This window comes from Xiphias gladius, chromosome 8 (genome assembly GCF_016859285.1).
Source record: "Xiphias gladius isolate SHS-SW01 ecotype Sanya breed wild chromosome 8, ASM1685928v1, whole genome shotgun sequence".
Lineage (NCBI taxonomy): Eukaryota > Metazoa > Chordata > Actinopteri > Istiophoriformes > Xiphiidae > Xiphias > Xiphias gladius.
The window spans coordinates 11784878-11805442 of record NC_053407.1 but is presented as its reverse complement, the minus strand read 5'-3'; the positions used below and the strand labels follow the sequence as shown (position 1 = coordinate 11805442).

The 20565-nt window shown below is 43.5% G+C and overlaps 2 protein-coding genes across 2 annotated transcripts in view; both read right to left on the bottom strand.

Annotated features, from left to right (window-relative positions):
• The window catches only part of abtb2b (ankyrin repeat and BTB (POZ) domain containing 2b), a 45989-nt gene extending 36507 nt beyond the window's left edge, over positions 1 to 9482 (bottom strand). The window contains exon 1 of the mRNA XM_040132560.1: positions 7840 to 9482. Within this exon, the coding sequence (XP_039988494.1) occupies positions 7840 to 8731 (892 nt within the window). The 5' untranslated portion in view covers positions 8732 to 9482. The remainder of the gene's footprint in view (positions 1 to 7839) is intronic.
• A 2381-nt stretch (positions 9483 to 11863) lies between these two features.
• Positions 11864 to 20565, bottom strand: part of b4galnt4a (beta-1,4-N-acetyl-galactosaminyl transferase 4a) — a 131880-nt gene continuing 123178 nt past the window's right edge. Inside the window, 7 exon segments of the mRNA XM_040133915.1 lie at positions 11864 to 14340; positions 16676 to 16802; positions 17105 to 17258; positions 17994 to 18066; positions 18188 to 18341; positions 18549 to 18928; positions 19415 to 20564. Of these exon segments, the coding sequence (XP_039989849.1) occupies positions 14226 to 14340; positions 16676 to 16802; positions 17105 to 17258; positions 17994 to 18066; positions 18188 to 18341; positions 18549 to 18928; positions 19415 to 20564 (2153 nt within the window). The 3' untranslated portion in view covers positions 11864 to 14225.

Genomic DNA, 20565 nt, shown 5'->3' with positions numbered 1-20565 from the left:
ATGGACTTTTCAAGAAAGTAAGAAAGCGCAAAGCACTCTCAGCCTTGCGCTTTCATTCCCAAGAGAGCCTTCTCCTTGGGTTTAGTCAAACAGGACTAGACACCCTGAGTCTCCTCTAATCACTCTGATTGGATGCCTGTGTTAACTGTTACTCAGTCAGCCCTCAATTAACCATGCTGACAGAAAAGGCAAAATCCAGGCCAACACACACACGAACGTGCACAAACACAAACACACATTGTAGTCCTTTTCAAAAGATACCAGTTAGATACCATCAGTGTCACAGGAGAAAGACTGAGATGGGACAACATCATTGCAGAAAAAAGAAGTAATGTCAAAGGCTGTGTATTGGCCTACTTATGACTGCACACCTCATTTAACCTGTCATGATGGGCACTTTGCCTATTGCACCTAGCAAACTCATCAAAAATCTTGTCATAAAAGCTGCTGTTACTTTTCCATTGTCCTTCTTGTTCTTTTTACATTCTCTTTCTTTCTCTACCCAATTTCTCCCTCCGGAAAATTGTCTGGCTGTTTGGTGTACAGGAAAAACTGCTTTGAAACATCATGCAAGCTAAACCTGTTGAAGATGGTCTGAGAGGGATTTCCTGATTTTAAGGAGGGTGTATACTGTTTGAAGTACTGCAGTTATTCCTGCTGATATATTTTTATTGAAAGAACATTTGGCTCTAAAACCAAAATTTAACAGAGTGTCTCTGTCTACTGACGGTGTTTGCTTACTCCAACCTCTGTATACTCAAAACCTTAGTAGTCATGCAAGTCTGAACTAAAAAGAATCTTTTCTTTGTCTGCGCTATCTTAGTGTGTGTGTTTGTTTGTACGTGTGTCTGTGTATAAGGGGCAGGGTACCAATTAATTTTCAAAAAGCGTGTCAAATTTTTTTTTCCTGCTGTTTTTGTCGTGTATATCAACTATTGTGAAAGTAAGACTGATGGGCAAAATGGAAAAAAGAAAAATGAAAAATTCCCATCTCTTCCTTTTTTTCTATCTGGATTATGACCAATTAATATCATCATAAAATGGTGTATATGTAAACAAATATAATTGAATGTACGTATGCCTGAAAAAAAGAAAGAGGAAAAGGGAGTCATTTGTGGGACAGTGTGTCTACAGACAAGTGTGTTTGATTTTCCAGTGCAATATATCTGAGCTTAGCCATTCAGCTTCCACACACTGCTGCTCTGACTCCACTGGACAAAGAGGTCACTGAAAGCATCACAAAAAGCTCCTTCTTTCAGCCTGTATACAAAAACAACAGTTTAAACTTGAAAGGAAAAGAAAAAAATCATCACTTTCCTAGCTTGTCTGAAGAACATCCAAAAGAAGCTGTGTCCTTTTTTTCAGTGCTGGGTGAGGGGAATGATCACAGCCCTTCCTTTGGCACACATACACGTATACACAGGAGCAATCCTACACACACGCGTGCGCACACACATGCACGCGCACACACACACACACACACACACACACACACACACACACACACACACACAACTCTACCTCAGCTGGCTACATAGATCCCAATCAGAGAGGATATGTGGGATTGCAGCCCCAATCTTTACCTCAAACGCTTTCTATCTCTCCATGGCTATAGCCAGCCAAGTCTGCACGACTCCAACAGATTTCACCAGAGAACACAGCAAGGGGTTATTATATCCAATCCCTGGTCAGATAAATCTGTTTCCACTTAAACTACACACTCCCTGGTCCCCCTTTACACTCTCTTTCCTCACTTCCTTTCCTCACTGCCTATCTGATCTGTTTATGTGTAATTAAATATTACTACCAAAACACCCACAGAACTGTTATCAACTGCAATAACTGGATTCAGTTTTGCTGGAGCACACATGCAAAGAAACTGATGCATGCCAGTTATTGCCTATTAACAATCAGAACTGTGATGGTTGGCACTGATTTTTTAGGGGTAAGGAGCAGGAAACCTGATGATTTTAGTTGGGTTTTTTGGTTTGACACAGACTTCGAGAGTTATTCAAAGTTTAGTCTTTATGAAATCTGTACAAATGCTTGAAATGCATGCAAAACTTATCTGCACTACGGCAGAAACAACCAAATTAAAAGACTGAATGGAGTACTGTGTATGTCTTTTTCATTGTGAGCCATAGTTTGTAACACTTAATCAAGCTATCTCTAAGTTAGATAACTTAGTGAGAGGGTGGTGTAGCTGTAAGATGGATAGTGTTTTAGTAGCAGTAACAGATTTCTTACAGCGACCGACTGTACTTGGTTTATGTCTTTGCTGGTTACAATAAGTCTGGTTACAAAAAGTCTTTTTACTGGAACAAAGTGGATTATTATTGTTTTGTTTTTTGTTTTTTGTTTTTTTTTTGTTTTTTTTTGCATATTAAGTCACATTTACAGTATACATATATACATTGTACTGAATATTAAACTTCGTCAGGTCACACAAATCTTCAGAAAAAGAAATCCTCTAAAAATGTGTGTTTTTATACATGTGATTCAATAGGGATATTTACTAAACAAGTTTCTTTTTTTTTTCCCCTTTCACTTCAGCAAACGTCTACTTCAGAATGTTTAGTTAGTTTACAACACTTGAAACTTGCACAAGCCATTTTGGTGTCGTTTCTACTCGAATGTTATCTAAAGGTCAGACAGGCCTGACTTCTCCAGAAGCAGTGGGGGAATACAAATATGACCTACAGGAGCCAAATCCTAGGTTACGAAAGGCCTTCATATCCTCCATCCTTTTGCCTTGATCCTCACCTCGTCACTCTGTCTAGGCAGTAAAGTTAGATAGCATTTTCTCTTGCACGTCAGCCTCTCTCGCACTCATTAAACCCAGTGTTGAGTCATTATGTTGCCATCCTATCTCTTGTTTCCTTTTTTTGGCTGGTGTTGTTATACCTACTGATTAAGTGGGCAAGATGAAAAAAAAAAAAAAAAAAAGACTGGTAACCTGTGGCAACCAAGGCCAATATGATCCAAAGAACCACAAGCTGTGTATTTTCTGTCAGCCACCCTCAAAAACAAAGTCATCTCCTCAACCCCTATCCCAGGTTGCAGAAGCTGACCTTAGCAATCTGGCCTTCCAGCTAACAGCACCACCATACAAGTCATTTGTGCTGTGTTCCATGAATACCAACAAGCATAAAACCTGTCCAGGCCCACGGTGCATGTGTGCATATTTCTGACCATTGCTCATTTCCCCCTTAATACAGGAAAATGTATCCGCACACACCTTTCATCTGTGCATAAAAGTAAATAAATGACCACATGAATGCGTATAAAATCATTTAAATGACTGTGATACTATATACTATTTCTATATCATTGCGAGTCCAGCTGTCAACTGTATGGCTATGGCCCACATCCACTGGCTTCATGGCAGAAATGGCAACACTTTCTCTAAGTCCTCAGTCTTGCATATTTTTCCATTGAGAAACACTTGCCGTCACTAGTATGACTACCACTCACCTTTAACTTTGGATTTTTGACACCTAACACTCAGATTTGAATATTGTTTTAGACTCCAACACAGGTGCATTTGGCAGAATTGTCTCTAATCCAGACTTCACACTGATGTGATGCGCAGAGGTTCCTTTCAACAAAACTATTGCTACCATCTATGCAATGCACTAAGCTGTCTAGTCCAAGATTCCTTCCAGTCTTCCTGCTTCCCTCATTAGCTACCCGGGTTGCAACCCCAACCCCAACGTGCAGGACAGACTCCCTCAAGAACCATAGCCAGGACTCTGTGGTAATGCCTGTGACACACTAGCTGCATTTTCCAATTTAAACAAGCCAAATAAGCAATCTTGACTCTACCGTTCTCTCTGGACAGAACAAAGACTCGACCACTACTCTCCAGGAATGTGATTAGAGAGTCTAAATCAAGATGCAAAGGCACAAATGCTTTCAAGTTAGCTGTCGCTATTTCTGTGTCTCTATTTGTTTCCATTGCCCTTTTTCCCTTGAGTATCTGTCATCCCCATCTTTCTTTGCTTCCTCCCTATCAGTGCTTTACCGTAAACAGTGTTAAGAAGCATGACTCATGCTGCTATAATGGAATAGGAGGAACAAAATAATCACTGTGAAGATTCACAGAGGAAAGGCGCAAGTGAAAACAGGGTACATACAGGGGAGTATACAATCTTTGAAGAAATGTATTTGCGTTTGAGTGTTAATTAATTTCACATACTAAATGACTTGTGTCAAAGGATGGGAAATCAACTGGATCCGGAATCCATGTAATAGCCAGACAAATCATTTGTGGTGTCATATCTGTGAAAGCATTACTCATGGTTTTCCTAGAACAGTCTATATCCACACACGTACATTTAAGCAGCCACAGATGAGCACATTGAAACACATGTGTACATGAGCACACTAATGGGTTAGTGTTTTCACAGCTGGGACCGGACAAGAAGCCAGTGCAAACAGTGAAATGGACCATCACTGTGTGTTTGTGTGTGTGCATGTGTAGCCTGAGGTGGTATATGCACCCACATATAACAGTCTCACCCAAACATAAATTGTAGTGTTTTGTGAAGGCTTAATCCTTATTATCTACTAAAGCTATATGACTTAAGGTCTTAACTCTTTACACGGTGACGGGCTGACAGCGCTCACAAGGTTAACCTAAATTCATCTGTACAGTTACTCGGGCCAAATACAGGCTCATTGTTAATGCCTGGGCAAATATGCTGCGTGCCAGACACGAATGCATCACACAAGGATGAACTTCAGTCTATTTCACCATAATGTCCTGATATGTTTTCCAAAACTGTATTTGATCCTGCTCCAGATTTGTGGAGCAGGGAGTGTATTTTCAGAGTGCTGGTTTCCCCATCTGTGTGACCACAGTTCTGGGCCGCTCTCCCTGCATCTTTCTGCCCACTGTTCCCACGCCTCTTTCTGGGCTAAATACATATTTAGGGAAATACTGCGCAGCAAATCATATGCCCTGTTCTCTCAGGGCACCCAAATCCCATTACTCACAGTCTTTTTTACTACCTTTAAAGACCTGGAGCGGAACACCAAACTTTGTTTTTTGTTAGTACTGGAACAAATCAGAATTTATCTATCCAGGTAAATTTTGCTGAGCATGAATGCTCTCTTTCAACCAGTCCCTGCTTCAGGTTCATACAGCTGTTCACAATCAAGCCCTAAAGCAGCCCTTCACAACCACAATCTTCCACTACTGGCCACTGCAAAGCTTGAATGAAGCCACTAAGAGAGTTAAAAGCCATCAAGGACTAGTGACCCTCTAGTCACTAGTTTGCATATCTAACTATCGGACTACTGCTACAACAAGTTAGGTGGGAAACAAATGCAGACGCAACAATGTCTCAGAACATTTCAAAAGTGCCACAAAAACTCAGATGGGTCTGCATTTTAACAGATGTTCGTTAACAGACATCTGTGTGCCAGTCATAAAGATCAATGATTGCAAAGCCACTTCCACTGTCCATTAGTAAAGCTACTACTCTGCACTTTAAAATGCCCCACAGTACTATCAATACAAATTAAACCAGGAAGAGCTCGCTCATGCTATTTCCTTTTGAGGAGAAATGAATGTCAAATGGATTCTTAGCAGTACCATGCACCAAGTTCAACCAGTCCTGTGGAGCCATTTGAACACATAAAAAGCAGACTAAATAAGTTTCAAGGACTGTGTGTACGTGAATGTGCTTGCAAGAGTGTGTGCATGAGTAATGAATAAGATCCTGGCACATCACAACCGAGTTCCCCTAATGCCCTCCCTGTAGACCAGAAGAAATAAACAGATAAAGATGAAGTGGACGTGAACGCAATGGCAAAAAAAAAAAAAGAGAGAAAGAGCCAAGAGTGAGAGTGAGCAAGAGAGGGCAGGAGGAGAGGAGGGAGGGAGGGAGTTTTTCAGAATTGTTATTGGAGCCGTAGAAGTCATTTCTGACTTAAAGAGTTCCAGATGTGGGCCAGCCCCTGAGAAAATGGAAGAATTGGAGAAACACAGAGAAATCAAGAGGGAGGGAGGAGTATTTATCAGACTGTGCCCTTCCATATGATCAGTGGTCTATCCTCCCACTGTGAATCTGGTTTGAGAGCGGAAAACTGATCTTTGCTTTTGTGTACACTGACGGTTGTGGTGGGAAAGAGACAGGAGTGTAGGGTGCTGTAAGCCAGGTTTAGGGTGTGGGGTGTCAGGTGGTAAGGTGGTAGAGGGGGTATGTGGCTTGCACTGCCCAGTCTTGGGCCTATAAAAAGCTAGGGTGGTCAGAATAATGGTCTGTTGTTATTACACACACACACACACACACACACACACACACACACACACACACACACACAGGTCTTTCTCATAACCAGTGACTGAACTCACCAAAATAGGCCAGTCAAAACCCAACCAAAAGACATCTGGTTAAATACTGGGACAAAAGCTGCTCTTTAACTCATTTGCAATGAAATAGCTCCAGAGCAAGCATATGGCCAGATAACAGAAGTTCAGTGCACTGCACTCTTTTTAGCACTTGCAGACATTATGATGAAACTGGTGGTAGTTGCTCCGAATATGAAATGTAAGAGCTAATGAGTGTATGCATGCATGTGTGCAAGTACTGTGTCCTAAGTGCTGATTGATCTCGTGCCTTTAGAAAGTGGACAGCATTAATCTCTTCATGATCTGGCCATGCTTGCACAGAAAGATGCTCCTGCATGATAACATCTTGACTTAGATCAATAGTGAACCTTCTATAATTTCAGCCCTGTAATAATGGCTATCTCCACTTATTTTCTCTCTTTCTCTCTCTCTCTCCGTTGTATAAAAGTGTATGTCCATGGATGCCTGCACTCTCGTGCCCAGTTTCCCCAGCCTTTGTTTTCACTCCCTCTGCGTTGGGCTAAGCTGCACGATCACACAACAAAAGGCCATTGTGCTACAGTAAAAAGCTCTGCTCCAGGGAGCTGGTAGTGGGCCACAAACAAAGGCTAGTTACATTGTCCCAACACAAGCTCATGAATCCATTCAACACAGGGCTGCCAAAACAGCCGCGGAGGAGCGCTGTGAGTCTTTGACAAAAAGGCAAGAGAAAGTGCGTTGATTGAGGATGGATGTGAGGGTGGAGGAAACAAATGGACAGGGAGCAGGATGCACAGCTGGAGCTGGAAGAGAGGGAAGGGAGAGAGATGCGAGATATGTGGAGATAGTGGTGGGTGAAAGGAATTTGTGCAACAGGAGGAGAGTAGGAGGGCAGGATGAGGAAATGGAAGACGGGAAGGATTTTAAAGGAGTGCAGCCAACACAGCAGGAGGAAGAGAGGTGAAGTCAGCGTAAACAGAGAGCTGTGTCAACAGACAAGCCTCCTACAGGCTCTCCGCACCCCAAATCACAACAGCAGAGCAAGAGTGATATGTGAGGACTCAATCTTTAAACTGACCCATGAGAGTGACATAGGTAAAAATCAAATTTGGCCATTCAGCACAGAATCCAGCAGTAGTCTCTCCAAGTACAACCTTGGTCAGAGAGAAAATACTTTCTTTGTTCATATCAGATGCCTCTGCACTGTTATTTTCCTATCCTGACGGTTCAAATCAGCAACGAATCCATCAAATGTCCAGACACAAAACGCTGTTTGTATTCAACAGCAAGCCACACCTGTCACCTTTTCCACACACATGGACCATGAGCAAGTGGAAAGTGATGACCAGCACACTAGAAGGAGTGTGTGTGACAGGAAAAAAAAAAAAAAGTTTGGGGTGAACTATGTAGTCCATTTCTACTCAGCAAAATAATTTAGACACGAAGCCAATTCACATTTTGTTGCTCTCACCAGGCTTAAAGGGACTTGAAAATATAATTACCATTGGCGTTCTTCCCGCAGATCAGGTGCTCATAGTGCTGCAGGACTCCCCACAGCTCCGCGTCATTGTTCACCACCACCTCCAGGGCCTCTGCACTCACTGGGATGCAACCTGACCCGGAATCTGGCCCCGAGTGACCCCTCTCGGCTATCAGCACCCGGGCTCCGATCTCCTCCACCAGAGCCTCCGTGCACGCGGTCAGGCATATAGCCGCGTACTCATGGATGCGCACGGAGATGCGGGTGTCCACCATCCAGCGGAAGAAGCGTCCCACGGAGAAGGAGAGGCCGCAGCGGGCGGACTTGCCCTTCCTCAGCAGCTCACCGGCGCTCATACTGTACATGGAGATAGCCTTGACCGTTGCAGAGACGCAGTGGTCGGCCAGGGCCCAGCTGAGCACCAGCCGCATGGCGCTCTGCACCTCGAAGCGTGTGCAGCGGCAGTGCATGACGCTGAGCCTCTGAGCCTCTCTGGAGATGCGGATCAGAGCCCTGCGGAGGAGGGCGGACAGCCGCCTCACGGCCTCCGGGGAGAACACAGGTGTAAGTCCTCCTTTGATGCTCCCACCCTCGACAACTTTGCGCAGTATCCTGGCCACTTCTTCCTCGGTCCAAGGGAACTCTTCCAGCTCAGGTAAGCGGGGGCACTTGGAGAAGATGTCCTCCGGGTCTTCGGGGAGGACGGTGTTGACCGTGTCCCAGCTGTTGTTCCTGCTGTTCATGGAGCCGGAGTAGTACCACCAGTTGCCCCGGTGAGGGGCCGTCATGAAGGCCTGGGAGTTGGACTTGGAGGAGGACAGGCTGAGGGACTTGCAGGAGTCCCCCGCCCCGTAGCCCGAGTCCAGGGTCAGGTCCTCCAGGGTTTTCATGTGGACATTGCTCAAACCAGCCATTATTGTGAGAACAGCTTTTTACCGCGGTGCGCTGGAGGAGCGGTTCACCTGGATATCAACGAAGCAGCCGTCGAAACTCCCCGCCGAGCTGGATGAACTGGTTACGCAGCGCAACACTTGTCAGACATGCCGCTTCACAGAGTTCGGCGTAGGACAGCGAAACAACTAAACTGCACAAGCCAGTAAGATCCTACAAGACCGGTGATTTTGAATCACAACCGCCCTATATTGTCGTTAACGAACGGGGCAGCGAGGAAATGAGAGTCGCACCCGTCTCACCTTTCCCCTCGGGCAGCGCAGGGATTTAAACTTTCCCCCCCAGTATCCGCTGTCTCTCAAAACACGACGAAATGTCTCCCCGCTCTCGAAACACAGCCGGACCCGAGTCCACTGATACAAACAAGCCCCATGTAGCCGCTCAACAGACCGAGACTGGGTTCGTTTTTCGCCAAGTACCCGTGGAAAGACCCGGAGCTCACCTCATCGCTCTCCCGTCCCGGTGCCTCGTCAGGAGCAGCCTGTCTGACTGACTCGCCTGCGAATGCGGGAGAGGGAGGACGGCTGCTGATTGACAACCCCGAAGCGGCCCCGAACACCAATCAGAGGAAGTCGACTCTAGCGGCGGCCAATCACGTCCCGCTCCATGCCTTTCCTAAAGTGGGAGAATATCTAAACTCTGCTTTGCCTCAAATGCGCATCAAACAAAGTCCCGTAACATATGTGACATGCATATAGCCGTTTTTGCTTTCACGCACCAGTTATGCACTTTTTTCCACACACTGACACAGCATCCTTACAGCGCTTTATATCGTTTAATCTATGTCAGTGTTCACAAGCTTTGTGTTTTTTATTTTCATTTTAAAACACATTGAGATGAAACAAAACAATGTATAATCTAATCAACAGCAGACACATTTGACTAAGGGATACATCAATTCGTGCAGAGTTCTCCTTTGGTTATTGTATTCGTGAGGGTGGGGAAATTCTTCTGGTTAATTACCGAGAAAGCAAAATGCTCACCAGCCAGACTCCGGTTATCTCCTCATGTTGACTCAGGGGGAACTTGGCTCTCCGCCTGCACATCAGCTAATGTCTCACCTGCAGCCTGTAACCGCAATCGAATCTGGAAAGCCCTTGGTAATGGTGTAAGAGGTGGAGCAATGTCTGCTTTGATTTGTCGAGGCTTAGGGGCTTTCGCTGAAAGTGCATTTTAAAAGCTTATTTAGGATTGCACTGAAGGCAGAGGTGTTGTAACAGCGCAACTAAGTATATACAACATGTCTCTCTTTTTCTTCTCTTTTTTAAATTTTCAACTAAGACATTGTGTACTGGCTTGTATCCGTTGTACCCTGACCTGTACTTTGTGCTCATCCAGTGCCAGTTTAGCAGAGGTCATGCCAAAAAAGTGGTAGCTCTTGCTTTCAAAACAAAGTGTGAGCCAATCCTCTTATGACACTTCACAGTTTGGATCATCATGTGGCCCTGTTTCTTGCTCCTGGTTAGGTAGTGTAACAAGCTTGAGGTGAAATAAACCAACTGTGTTTAAGAGGCCTGTGACTACCGGCTTCTCGTCACTCTGCACGCACATTGACAGGTACGGTGTGTCTCCAGAGTCCAATGCTATGACGTAATAGGTTTAGGGCAGAACCCTTACCCTGCATGCCTGTGAAACTGCAACACATTGTGAAAGTGACTGTTATGAATGTTTTCTTGCACGTGTAAAGACCTGTACATTACAGGACATACCACACTATTTATACTATACTGCGTATGTACTTAGAGTGGAAAAACTGATTCTCAAACACATGTACACACTCACACATCGTGGTCTATGAATCACTCAGTCAGGGGAACTGAAAACAGAGTCAACCTTTCAGTCCAGTTAACCTCCCCGGTTTTGCTCCGTTAGTCAAATCTACTCTAAATGAGATCAGAAAACACACACAGGGCGTAGAGATCACAGGAGGTTAGCGCTTACCTCATCCAGACCTCATGTAGCTGTGGTGTAGACAGGGCTTACCTCATGGTCTCTCTGTGTGCCTGCATGTTCAGGGCAGAGATCAAGCCAGCCCACCAACCTTAGCAGAGTGACACACTGGGGGGGCAAAACAAAAAACTCTGCTAATGATTAAATGTGGTCTGAAAACACATCAGCCCTGTTGGAGTTCAAACTGTTAGTTTCATAATGTTTGCTTTTCTCTCTGCATTGGTCCTAAAACACAATGAATGTGAAATTAGATCAATTTTAGTTATAATTGAGTAACTGGATAGTGATGTCAGCCTCAGAGTAAAAAAAGGAAGGTTTTCACATGATATCATATTTACTATTCATTTGTAACTGGTAATAGTGCATACAAACCTGTTGAAATCGTGGCAAAATGTGATTTAAGTAATTAGTTTCAAAATTTCTTAATTAAGTTGAATGAACTATATTTATAAAAAGAGCTCAAGACATACGTTTGACAGATCAATAGTAGTTCTTCAGTCACATTCAGTTATTAAAGGCTTTGTGCTGAATTTTATGGACATTTAACAAACCCGCTAAGCTTGATACAACCCACTGCTGGGACAAGAAAGCTTTAACGATCAAACTGAGCTACTCAGATTTGGTCAAGAATGGTTGAATTGTTTGCAAAAAAGGAAGTGATCCCTGAAACTCTGGCAGTGTTTGTTCAAATGTGTATGTGCATGTGAGAAGGGGATTTTGAACTCTAGCAGTATTTTACATGTTGCTTCATTTTTATTACATCTCTTTTTTTTCCACAGTGAATCATCCCATCCCTGGACCTGATATGTATTTAGTTTCTTCCTTTTTGTGTGTATCTACCCTTTTAACCACTGTGCCTCTGCAGGTACATGTGTCTGTGTGGGTGGAGCACCACCATGTGGTCAGATAGGGAATGGAGTTACTTCCATTTGCTGTAGTTGTTGATATTGCAAAACAGCAAGAAGTAAGACCAACTAAAATTTAAAAATAAAAACACGTCTGAAAAATGATGTGGACGTAAGCATAAAGTTTTATTTGCAAAAAACCAACAAATCAAAATAAAAGTACAATACATTCTTAAAACCTTTTCTCTACAAAACAATTTCACAGAAATTACCTTGGAATGTATATCCCTATTTTTCATTTTTATGTTTCTTATATATATATGTATATATATATATATATAAATATATATATATATATAGTCTTATATTTAATGTGTTTCTTTTGTTCTTTAAATAATCCCATGTCAATGTTAAATGACGTACAGTATAGACCTTTTTCCTGTAGAGGCAAAGAAAGGGTCTTGGAGGGCATTTTTGACAATCATGTAGTCAATAACAGATCATTACCTCTCTTCCATATACATGTCCAGCCTTGAGCCCTCCAGCCGCTCCCCATCATTATAAGTACCATGTTGCATAAACAGAGGCATTAGGAGCCTGGCCTCCAGCCGAACTAATGGGAGCAGGTGGGGTCCTGCTTAACAGCAGCTGCCAGTGAGTCTCCATCACACCTGCTGTTCCCTCTACGTAGTCATTTGTACCATCTCTGTCTTTCTCACCAATGAGGACAACTGGCTTGCAAAGACCACTCCTTCTTGCTTCTAAGGTAATATAACAAACAGACTGACACATCTGTAATCTCTTTAAGAGAACCATATTTCCTTCTTTTACAGTGTATCTGAATTTACAGTGACATTACAGCCTGTTGATAAATAACGTATTCCTGTCTGTTCCTGCCCTCTTCTGTCATTAGAGTAGTTTAAAAACTGCCTGCAGCCAATCCCTGATAAAGGCACACAATTGTGAAACAACCAAGCCTTGCCACATCATGTCTGACACATGAAATGGTCTCCCTTCTGCTGGAGCTTTATACAAGCCTAAAAGAAGAGTGTCGATGTTTTTACAGCTAAGCATTCCCTGTCTCGTGGTATGTTAATACGAGAGACAAAGTTTTAATCCCCCAAATCCAGTATTTGCAATGAAATACTCAGCTCAGAAAATGCTTAAAACAATGGTGGGACAATTTTAAATCAAATGTCAGAAAGCTGCTGTAGTTGTCAGCTCCACTCCTGTGTCCGTTTTATGTATTCCAGTTGACAATGAGGTTAGAGATCTGGAGGGAATGGAGGATATCGCCAGAGTTTAAAAGTGTAAACCATTCACAAATTCAGTGTTTGAGAACAGAAAATAGCACCCAAAATGTTAGCGCATCCATACAAATGAAAACCCATTTAAATAACCAACAGCAGAACAAATTTCTGTTAATTAAACAAAATTAATCAAGTCATAACCGATAGTTAGCATTAGTCTTTGTGTAGTACGTAAAACTAATATTACAAAACAGCAGCGGGGCTATATTTAATGTTTCAACAGATATAAATACACAGATTAGTATGACACTGAAAACTAGAATGGCACTCAGTAGAGCGCATACCTCCGCCAAGGCCAAATATACACAACTGTTGAAAAATGCTCTATCTCGCAATGTTAAGGAAAGTGATAAAAAAATTCCTGGACCCGCCCTTTAACCGGATCCGCACCAAAATTTTATGGGCTCCCTGTCCCATACCCCATCCCTCCACCAAGTTTGGTGCAAATCAGCTGAGCGCTTTTTGTGGAATCCTGCCGAAAAATAAACAAACAAACAAAAAGACACAGGTGAAAACATAACCTCCTTGGTGGAGGTAATGAATTGAAGATAAAAGAGAATCAGAAGGAGAGAAAGGGACAGAAAGAGACATAAAGATGATGCATCTGTCAGTATGTGTTTGGAGAAGGGCTTTTCTGATTAGAAAACTTTCTTTGTTTCATAATATCAGATATCAGGAAAATGTCAGCACTTCGGTCATACTGGTCAATGATATTTAACAGGTAGTAGTTGATGTATTTAGAAATACTGTTTACCAAAGCCATACATCCTCTACTCAAGCTACGCCACCATGTCTGAATCTATTCGAATAACATGTTGACACACATTCTATTAGGCTCCCATGTGAGAGCATGTTAGAAAAAATGATCTTAGGTTGTCTTCATATCTCCTTGTTAGAAAAAGGTGCTTCCTGTCATCATAAACACACAAGCGGCAACATACTCACACACACCTATATATATACAAGAATGTACTCACGCATACACACAAACACACGCACACAAAAAACAGCTGCTTTCCAGTCTGTGTGAAAACATTGCACCAAAAAAGGTCAGAGAGAAGGAGAACAAAAATAACTCTCTTTTCTCTGTACAGTAGTTCAGTCAATGAGGCAAAGTGATGACTCAGGTCTGTCTGCATAAACAGCTAGCCTCCAAAGTTCAGATTTGGACTCCATTTCCTCATACAGACAAGTATACAAGAGGGGCCGTTGGCAAGACAGAGGCATCCCTGAAAGGAGCCTGGTTTCAGAAAAGGCAGAGTTCAGGCAGTGAGCGAGCTACCATAGGTCTCTCTCTCACACACAGTGGATCTGCAGGTAGGTTTTTAGAATCCTCCGACCAGCATGGAGCGCTATCCCTTAGGAGTTTTCTTGTTTTGGGCATTCCACATGCCTCGTTTGGAGTGGTAGTAGTGAAAGAAGTTCCTCAGGCGTAGTCTCTCAACCTCCAAACCATTCTGCAGTACCCTACAGGGAGAAGGAGGGAGAAGGAGGGAGAAACTGGGTTAAAACTGGGTTTTTTTTTCAGGGTGTCTGCAGCTTTCACCAAATTGAATTTAAGACAGTCCGTATTACCGCAGGGAAGGCAATTGAATACTGTTTTAGCTGTCATGCTGGTTGAATGACTAAAAAACTAAAATCTGGCCTACAATTATTTACTAAGTACATGAATTTACTGACATATCATATTTTTGTAAGTAACTCACAGTTTTATATAACAATTATTCCACATAATATAATTAAACAATTAACGTGACCTGGACCCAAATTTGGATTATTGACCAGGCATACTGGGCACTGTATGAAGTGTTATTACAGACAGGTGACGAATTGAAGGTAAAACCTGGCTCAAGGGTTACTAACACACTTTATGGTGGGTGTTGCTTTCAATTCATTCACCATGTCAGTACATTAAATACAGGATCTAAAGAAGGTTCTAGTTGTCCTTTACAAGCTCTAGTGGTTACTGAGGAGGTTCTGCATGTAGTTTTGGAAGCTTTAGTGGTCAGTGAGAAGGTTGTAGAGATCCTTTAGTGGTCCCTTAAGAGGTCCCAGAAGTCCTTCAGAAGGTTTCTCGTGGGCCTTTAGGAGGTTTTGGTGGTCATTAAGGAGGTTGTAGGTGTCTGTGAGAGGTTGTAGTGGTCCTTCACGAGGTCCTAGAAGTACTTTAGAAGGTTTCTAGTGGGTCTTTGGGGGATTTTAGGGGTCCTCTAGGTGGTTTAACACCTATGGAAGATATTGCGGTGATGTGTTAGACAGTTATCCCCACCCCCATCAGCAAAACACCAAATGAGGGAATGTCTTTTGGAATAACGTTGTTTATCCTTCCAGTAGAGTTAGCCACACTTAAAAATTTATGAAAAGGAGCACTGAAGAACTTCTGGAAGCTTGTGATGGAACATCACATTTCTAACACACTTTGGTTTCTTTTCTTTTAATTTGTCCCCCATCTCTATTTCTTGTTTGAAAGTCGCAGAGCTTAATTAAAAGACTACAAACGCAGGCAAAACTATCCCCAAGAGACACAAACAACTACACAGAAATGCACAAAAAGATGCAAAAAGAAACGCAAAGCCACCACAAAGGGATAGAAAACAACCTCGGAACAGCGCAAAATGACAACAAAGATCATGTTGTGTGGTTTGTAGTTATTTGTAGTTATTTTGTGTCTCTCAGTCCGACGGTCCTACACAGGAGGGCTGGGGGCACCTTTTACTCGTCTATGCCCAGGGGCCCATTGTCTCTTAATCCATCCATGCCTGAACCCAGGTAAGAGGCAGAAAACCTGATGGATTGATTAACCATTTAAAAAATAAAAAATGTATTTGTTAATTTAAGTTTTAGCTAAAGTCAGCACTTGCCCATTATGAGTCAATTCCTAGCAACTTTGTCCCTATAGCCTAAAATTGTAACTAATGTTACTGTCTATGAGCAGGCAAGAAAAAATATTCAAGATCTTTGTAAATTTAATTTAATACTTTTTAATACCTTCTAAGCCCTTATTTGTGGGAAAATGCAGATACAACAAGGTTTTGTCCTCTGGGAGAAAAGGACCACAATAACCAATCTTTGTAACTGGAACCACAGGCTGTCTTCAATAGTCTGTTTAAACCTTTTTTTTTTTTTTTGCTTTTATTAAAGGGTTACTACAGGATCAGGTTTGGAACTTAACCATTTCTGACATTTTTGCCCTCTTGCATTGCATTGAAAAAAATACACGTACTGAAAATGATATTCCATCTGCACTTGTTTGTTTTTTTTTCAGTGGAGGCAGAAATATGAAAGGTGCATAGCTTAAATTCTGCACAAATTAAACAAAAGCTCAAGAGGTATGTGAGAAAGTATGTCGTTTTGTAAACCAAGAATTCAACTTGATAGCAGCAGTCACACTTCAAAATATGACATTTGGAAAGTGAAGGAGTTCCACACACTGAATATTCATCTAAGACCTTGCTGGTCAAAATGTTGCCTCAGTAAACTTGCAATAACCATTGTGCGGGATACTTCTACATCCATGCATTGTGCTTTAATAGAGGACATTTACCATATACAGCTGAGGTACAACAGTGCTAATTCAAGAAACAAATATAAATATTGTCTCAGAACATTAATGAACTGTAATATATGGGAGATGGCTACAATCTTTTAAACATCTGTACAACATTAAGGAATCTGATCCAACACAACTACCATTACAAAGCATACCATAGGGTTGTGTCAGCATCTCTCTGACACAGTCTTAACAAAAATGAACTTTGTAACCTTTTAATAGGGTTACTGTGTTGGCTTGTTGCTGGGTTACCTGTCCAGCAGCTCCCAGTCCTCTCCACCCCAGCGGTCTTTGAATTCCTCTGTGTTCATCCCTCCAATCTTATCAAAATCTGACTTGTAGATTCCAAACAGGCCGAAGCCATTTACCTCCCAGTAACCTGCAGAGAGAATAATAAGAATGTTAAAAACAACTACGAGTGCCGTTGCATGCCGTTGCATCAGCAGTGATTATGATACAAAGAAAGTCTGATGCCTATATGAGTGTTTTTCTTCTTCTGATGAAAGTTAGTTTATTATGAATGTAAAATGAAAACTTGTGTTACGAATTCAAAGTGGATATTTCTAACTGAGGAATGAGTTTCAGTGATGAGTCAAAATATGTAGATGAGTGTGATTATTCCTGTGTGAGCATAGATGTGCGCCTGCATGCATGTAATGTGTGTGTTTATTTGTGTGTTACCATCAGGCTCCTGTGGTGAACTTCCGCAGCTGAGTCTCATGACAATGGGAGCAAAAGCAAGGCGTGCCTCGACACAGTGCTTCCTTATGCTCTCCAAGATGTTGAGAGGGAAATGGATGTGCAGATCACATAGGAACACGATGCTGTGACTATCCTGCATGAGAAAACACAAACAAGCAGTAATGTATGCAATCGTTACATTTAAATAATCTCTAAATCTTTCCTACGTTTGGGAAAAAGAAAACTGTGTGGGAATGATTTTGTCTGTATGAGCTGGTGAAAATTTGTGTGCTTGACAGTTCATGTTCACATGCGCCTAATACGGGATTTTAGGATTAAAGAGAGTGGAGAAGTCTGGGCTCAGCAGTGGCTTGTCTTCACTGCAAGAGCCTGCAGGTCATTCAGACATGAGTGACAGCCCTGTCTTCCCACCGTGACAGCACTGACACTCAACTGACGGATCAACGTCTGTCCAAATTTCCAGCCGCTCCACGCCCCCATGGGTGGGTGTGCGTGCGTGCGTGTATGATAGAGACAGCCAGAGAGAAGCGTAAGAGCGCATGCACACAAACAACCTGTGAAAGGGAGTGGATGTGACAGCTATGGTATACACATGACAGAGGAAATGCAGCTAACTGTCTAAGCAATTCCCTGTCATCCACAGCTGGGCTCTGTGGGAGAGGGAGAAGGGAAGCAGGAGGAGGCTCGGAGATAAGGCCCGTGACAGACCGGCCTAGCAGTGAAGTATTCATTATGCATGAGTGTTCTTTCCATCTGTCCATCAGCCAGTAAAGGTCATGTGGTCAGTGTGAGTGGCTGACCTTCGGTGAGTGGCTTTTGCCTGCCAGCTCACATATTGTTGTCTTGCCTCTGTGTTTGTTTCTCTAACCTCAATAGTGTCCACTCCAATCTGCAGTCCCGCTGAGCGCTCAAAGTTCCCCTCTCTCCTAAGATACTCGTATCTGTCAAAAACAAAAGTATACACACAAATCATCTGGAAGCCATAAAAATATTGTAAAATATTAACTCTTTTAGTCACAAACACACACACACACACACACACACACACACAAACACACAGACCTTGGCACACTGCTCTCTCTAAGTGCCTGCTCCACGTCCATGTCTTCACTCTCAAAGTCGACAATGATGATGCTGAAATTGTCATCCTTGGTCTGGCGGTGAAGATTCTCCATGTCAGAGATAAACTGCTGTACCCACCGAGCTTGGTTTTTCACTGAAGGACAGTAAGAACAAAAGGAGAAGTAGACAGCAAGTTAGGAAAACAAAAAAAAACCATAAAGCAATTTTTTCATCTTACCTTTTCCTCTATGATGTTATTTTGCTTCATGTGCTGAATTTCTTGGGATGTGTTGAAAATAAAACAGGTTCTATGACCACTATTCAGTTATCAAAGCAAAACCAAATTGCACTACTGACTGACCTGGCACCACAAAGTGCACCATGACATCTCTCCTCCACTGCAGCATGACTGGCTGGCAGAGCAGGGGCTTAGCATAGGCTGTGCTCCATGGTGTCGCTCCGGGACGGGCGGGGGACTTGGAAGAGGGAGGGGGTGGTGGGGTGGCGAGGCTGGATGTAGCAGGGGAGGGAGCTGAGGCTGGTGCTGAGGCCGGGGCAGAGTCAGTGTTCTCTAGACTTTCCTCTCCTTGCCTGCCACGGTGGAGCAGCAGGTAAATGTATTCTGACAGACGCACCACGCTCCGGCCTCTCTCCATTAGCTCCAGCTCCACCAGGTAACGGTTCCCTCTCGCTGAGTCGCGGCGCTTCTCGACATTGATAATTCGCAACAGGGTGTAGATCCTGGAACATAGACAGAAACAAAAGTTTAAGTAAACACAGACAGGTTATTAATGCTCTGCAATATAATAGGAAAGAAAGCAAAAGGCTGCAAATAGAAAACACTATTTCTTATATCATTCTCACAACTGGATTAATTATTGTTTGACTGACATCAGACTACTTCAAAAATGCTGCTACTCATTATCTGGTGCTGTGAAGCCAGTGTGGTGTGATGTGGGAGGAAAATTAAAACAGAGAAAAGTTAATGGCCAAGCTACTTCACAAAAATAACATCAAGGTTTGTAAGCACTGCTACAGAAAATGGTAATCATCACATAGAGGTCTGCTGACATGAAGTCAAAGCACCAGGGCATCTACTCAGTGAAATTACTTCTAGCTTCACCTAATAGTTAGCGTAAGAAAACCACATTTGAATGTACAAGGTTGCGGGGAAACATAATCCCGTTTAGTCTCACATTGGCCTCACCCCCTCTACTTTATCCTTACCCTCCGTTGCGCTCGTTGAGTTTCTCCATGTACTGTGCTAGCACGTCCACCACCTCACTCTCTGCCAGCTGGAGGTTGCCAGACACATTGCAGCGCAGGTCATTCCAGTCAGACCGCAGAAGCTCAAAGTCCATCGGATTGACTGAGAAGGTTCTTTGCCAGTTGATGCTCTCTTCTGCCCAGCCTGGCCGAGCCTCAACCTCCTCATAGCTGTAGTCCGACACCTCGCCCTCCTCTGGCTCAGGATCAGGATCGGGATCAGGGTCAGGATTAGAGCGGTTTGTATCCTGCTCAAGTTCTGCCGCATTTGGGTCCGGGCCGGGCCGCTGCTGGGACTCAGTGATCTCTGAGATCCTGATGTAAGAGGTGACTCTTGATTGACCTTGGAGTGTGTTTTCTGTGGAGTTTAACCTTGGCAGGGTAACTGGAGGGGGATTTTGGTGATGGGATAGTGGGGTTAGTGGGCCGTCTTTGCTTGGTAGATCAGCTGTCACAGCAGTCTTTAAATCCCGATGCTCCCCTTTCCTCTTGCTTTTCTCTGGTTGTTTTGCCACTGTTCCCCTTCTGACTAACTTCTTTACACTTTCACTCTGAATGCTGATGCTTCCATTGTGAGGAGATGTCTTACCCTCTTTTGTGGGGGGGTTGGGCCAGAGCTGAGGGGCATTAACAAAGTTTCTACCTCCAGTTACCCCTCCCCCAGCATGTCCTTTGGCACCCACGTTGACCAGCCTTGTGGTTTTCCCGGTTTGGTACAAAAAGACTCCCGGAAACACCTCTCTAGGGTGGCGAGACGCCCTTTCCTCCCTCCTCTCTCGACGCTGCTCTCTCACCCTCTCCCTCTCCTTGGCAGGCCGGGGCCTGGTGATATAGATCTTGTTCTCCTCCTTCTTGTTGTTTCCAGCCAGCTTGTTGCTGTTGTCATAAGGGTTGTTGCTGTGGGCGGAGTTACTGAGGATCTGCTTGGCACGGCTGGCAAGGGCAGAGAGAGAGGACTTTTGGGGGAAAAGTAGTGAAGACTTGCTCAGTTTAGGCAGCATCTCAGCTCCTTTCTCGTCTCCTCGTCCTTCTCCACCACCTATTCCTCCTCCTTTCCTGCCAGGGCTGTGCTCTACAGGACCAGGTTGGATCCAGGACAGGGAGCGACCCCG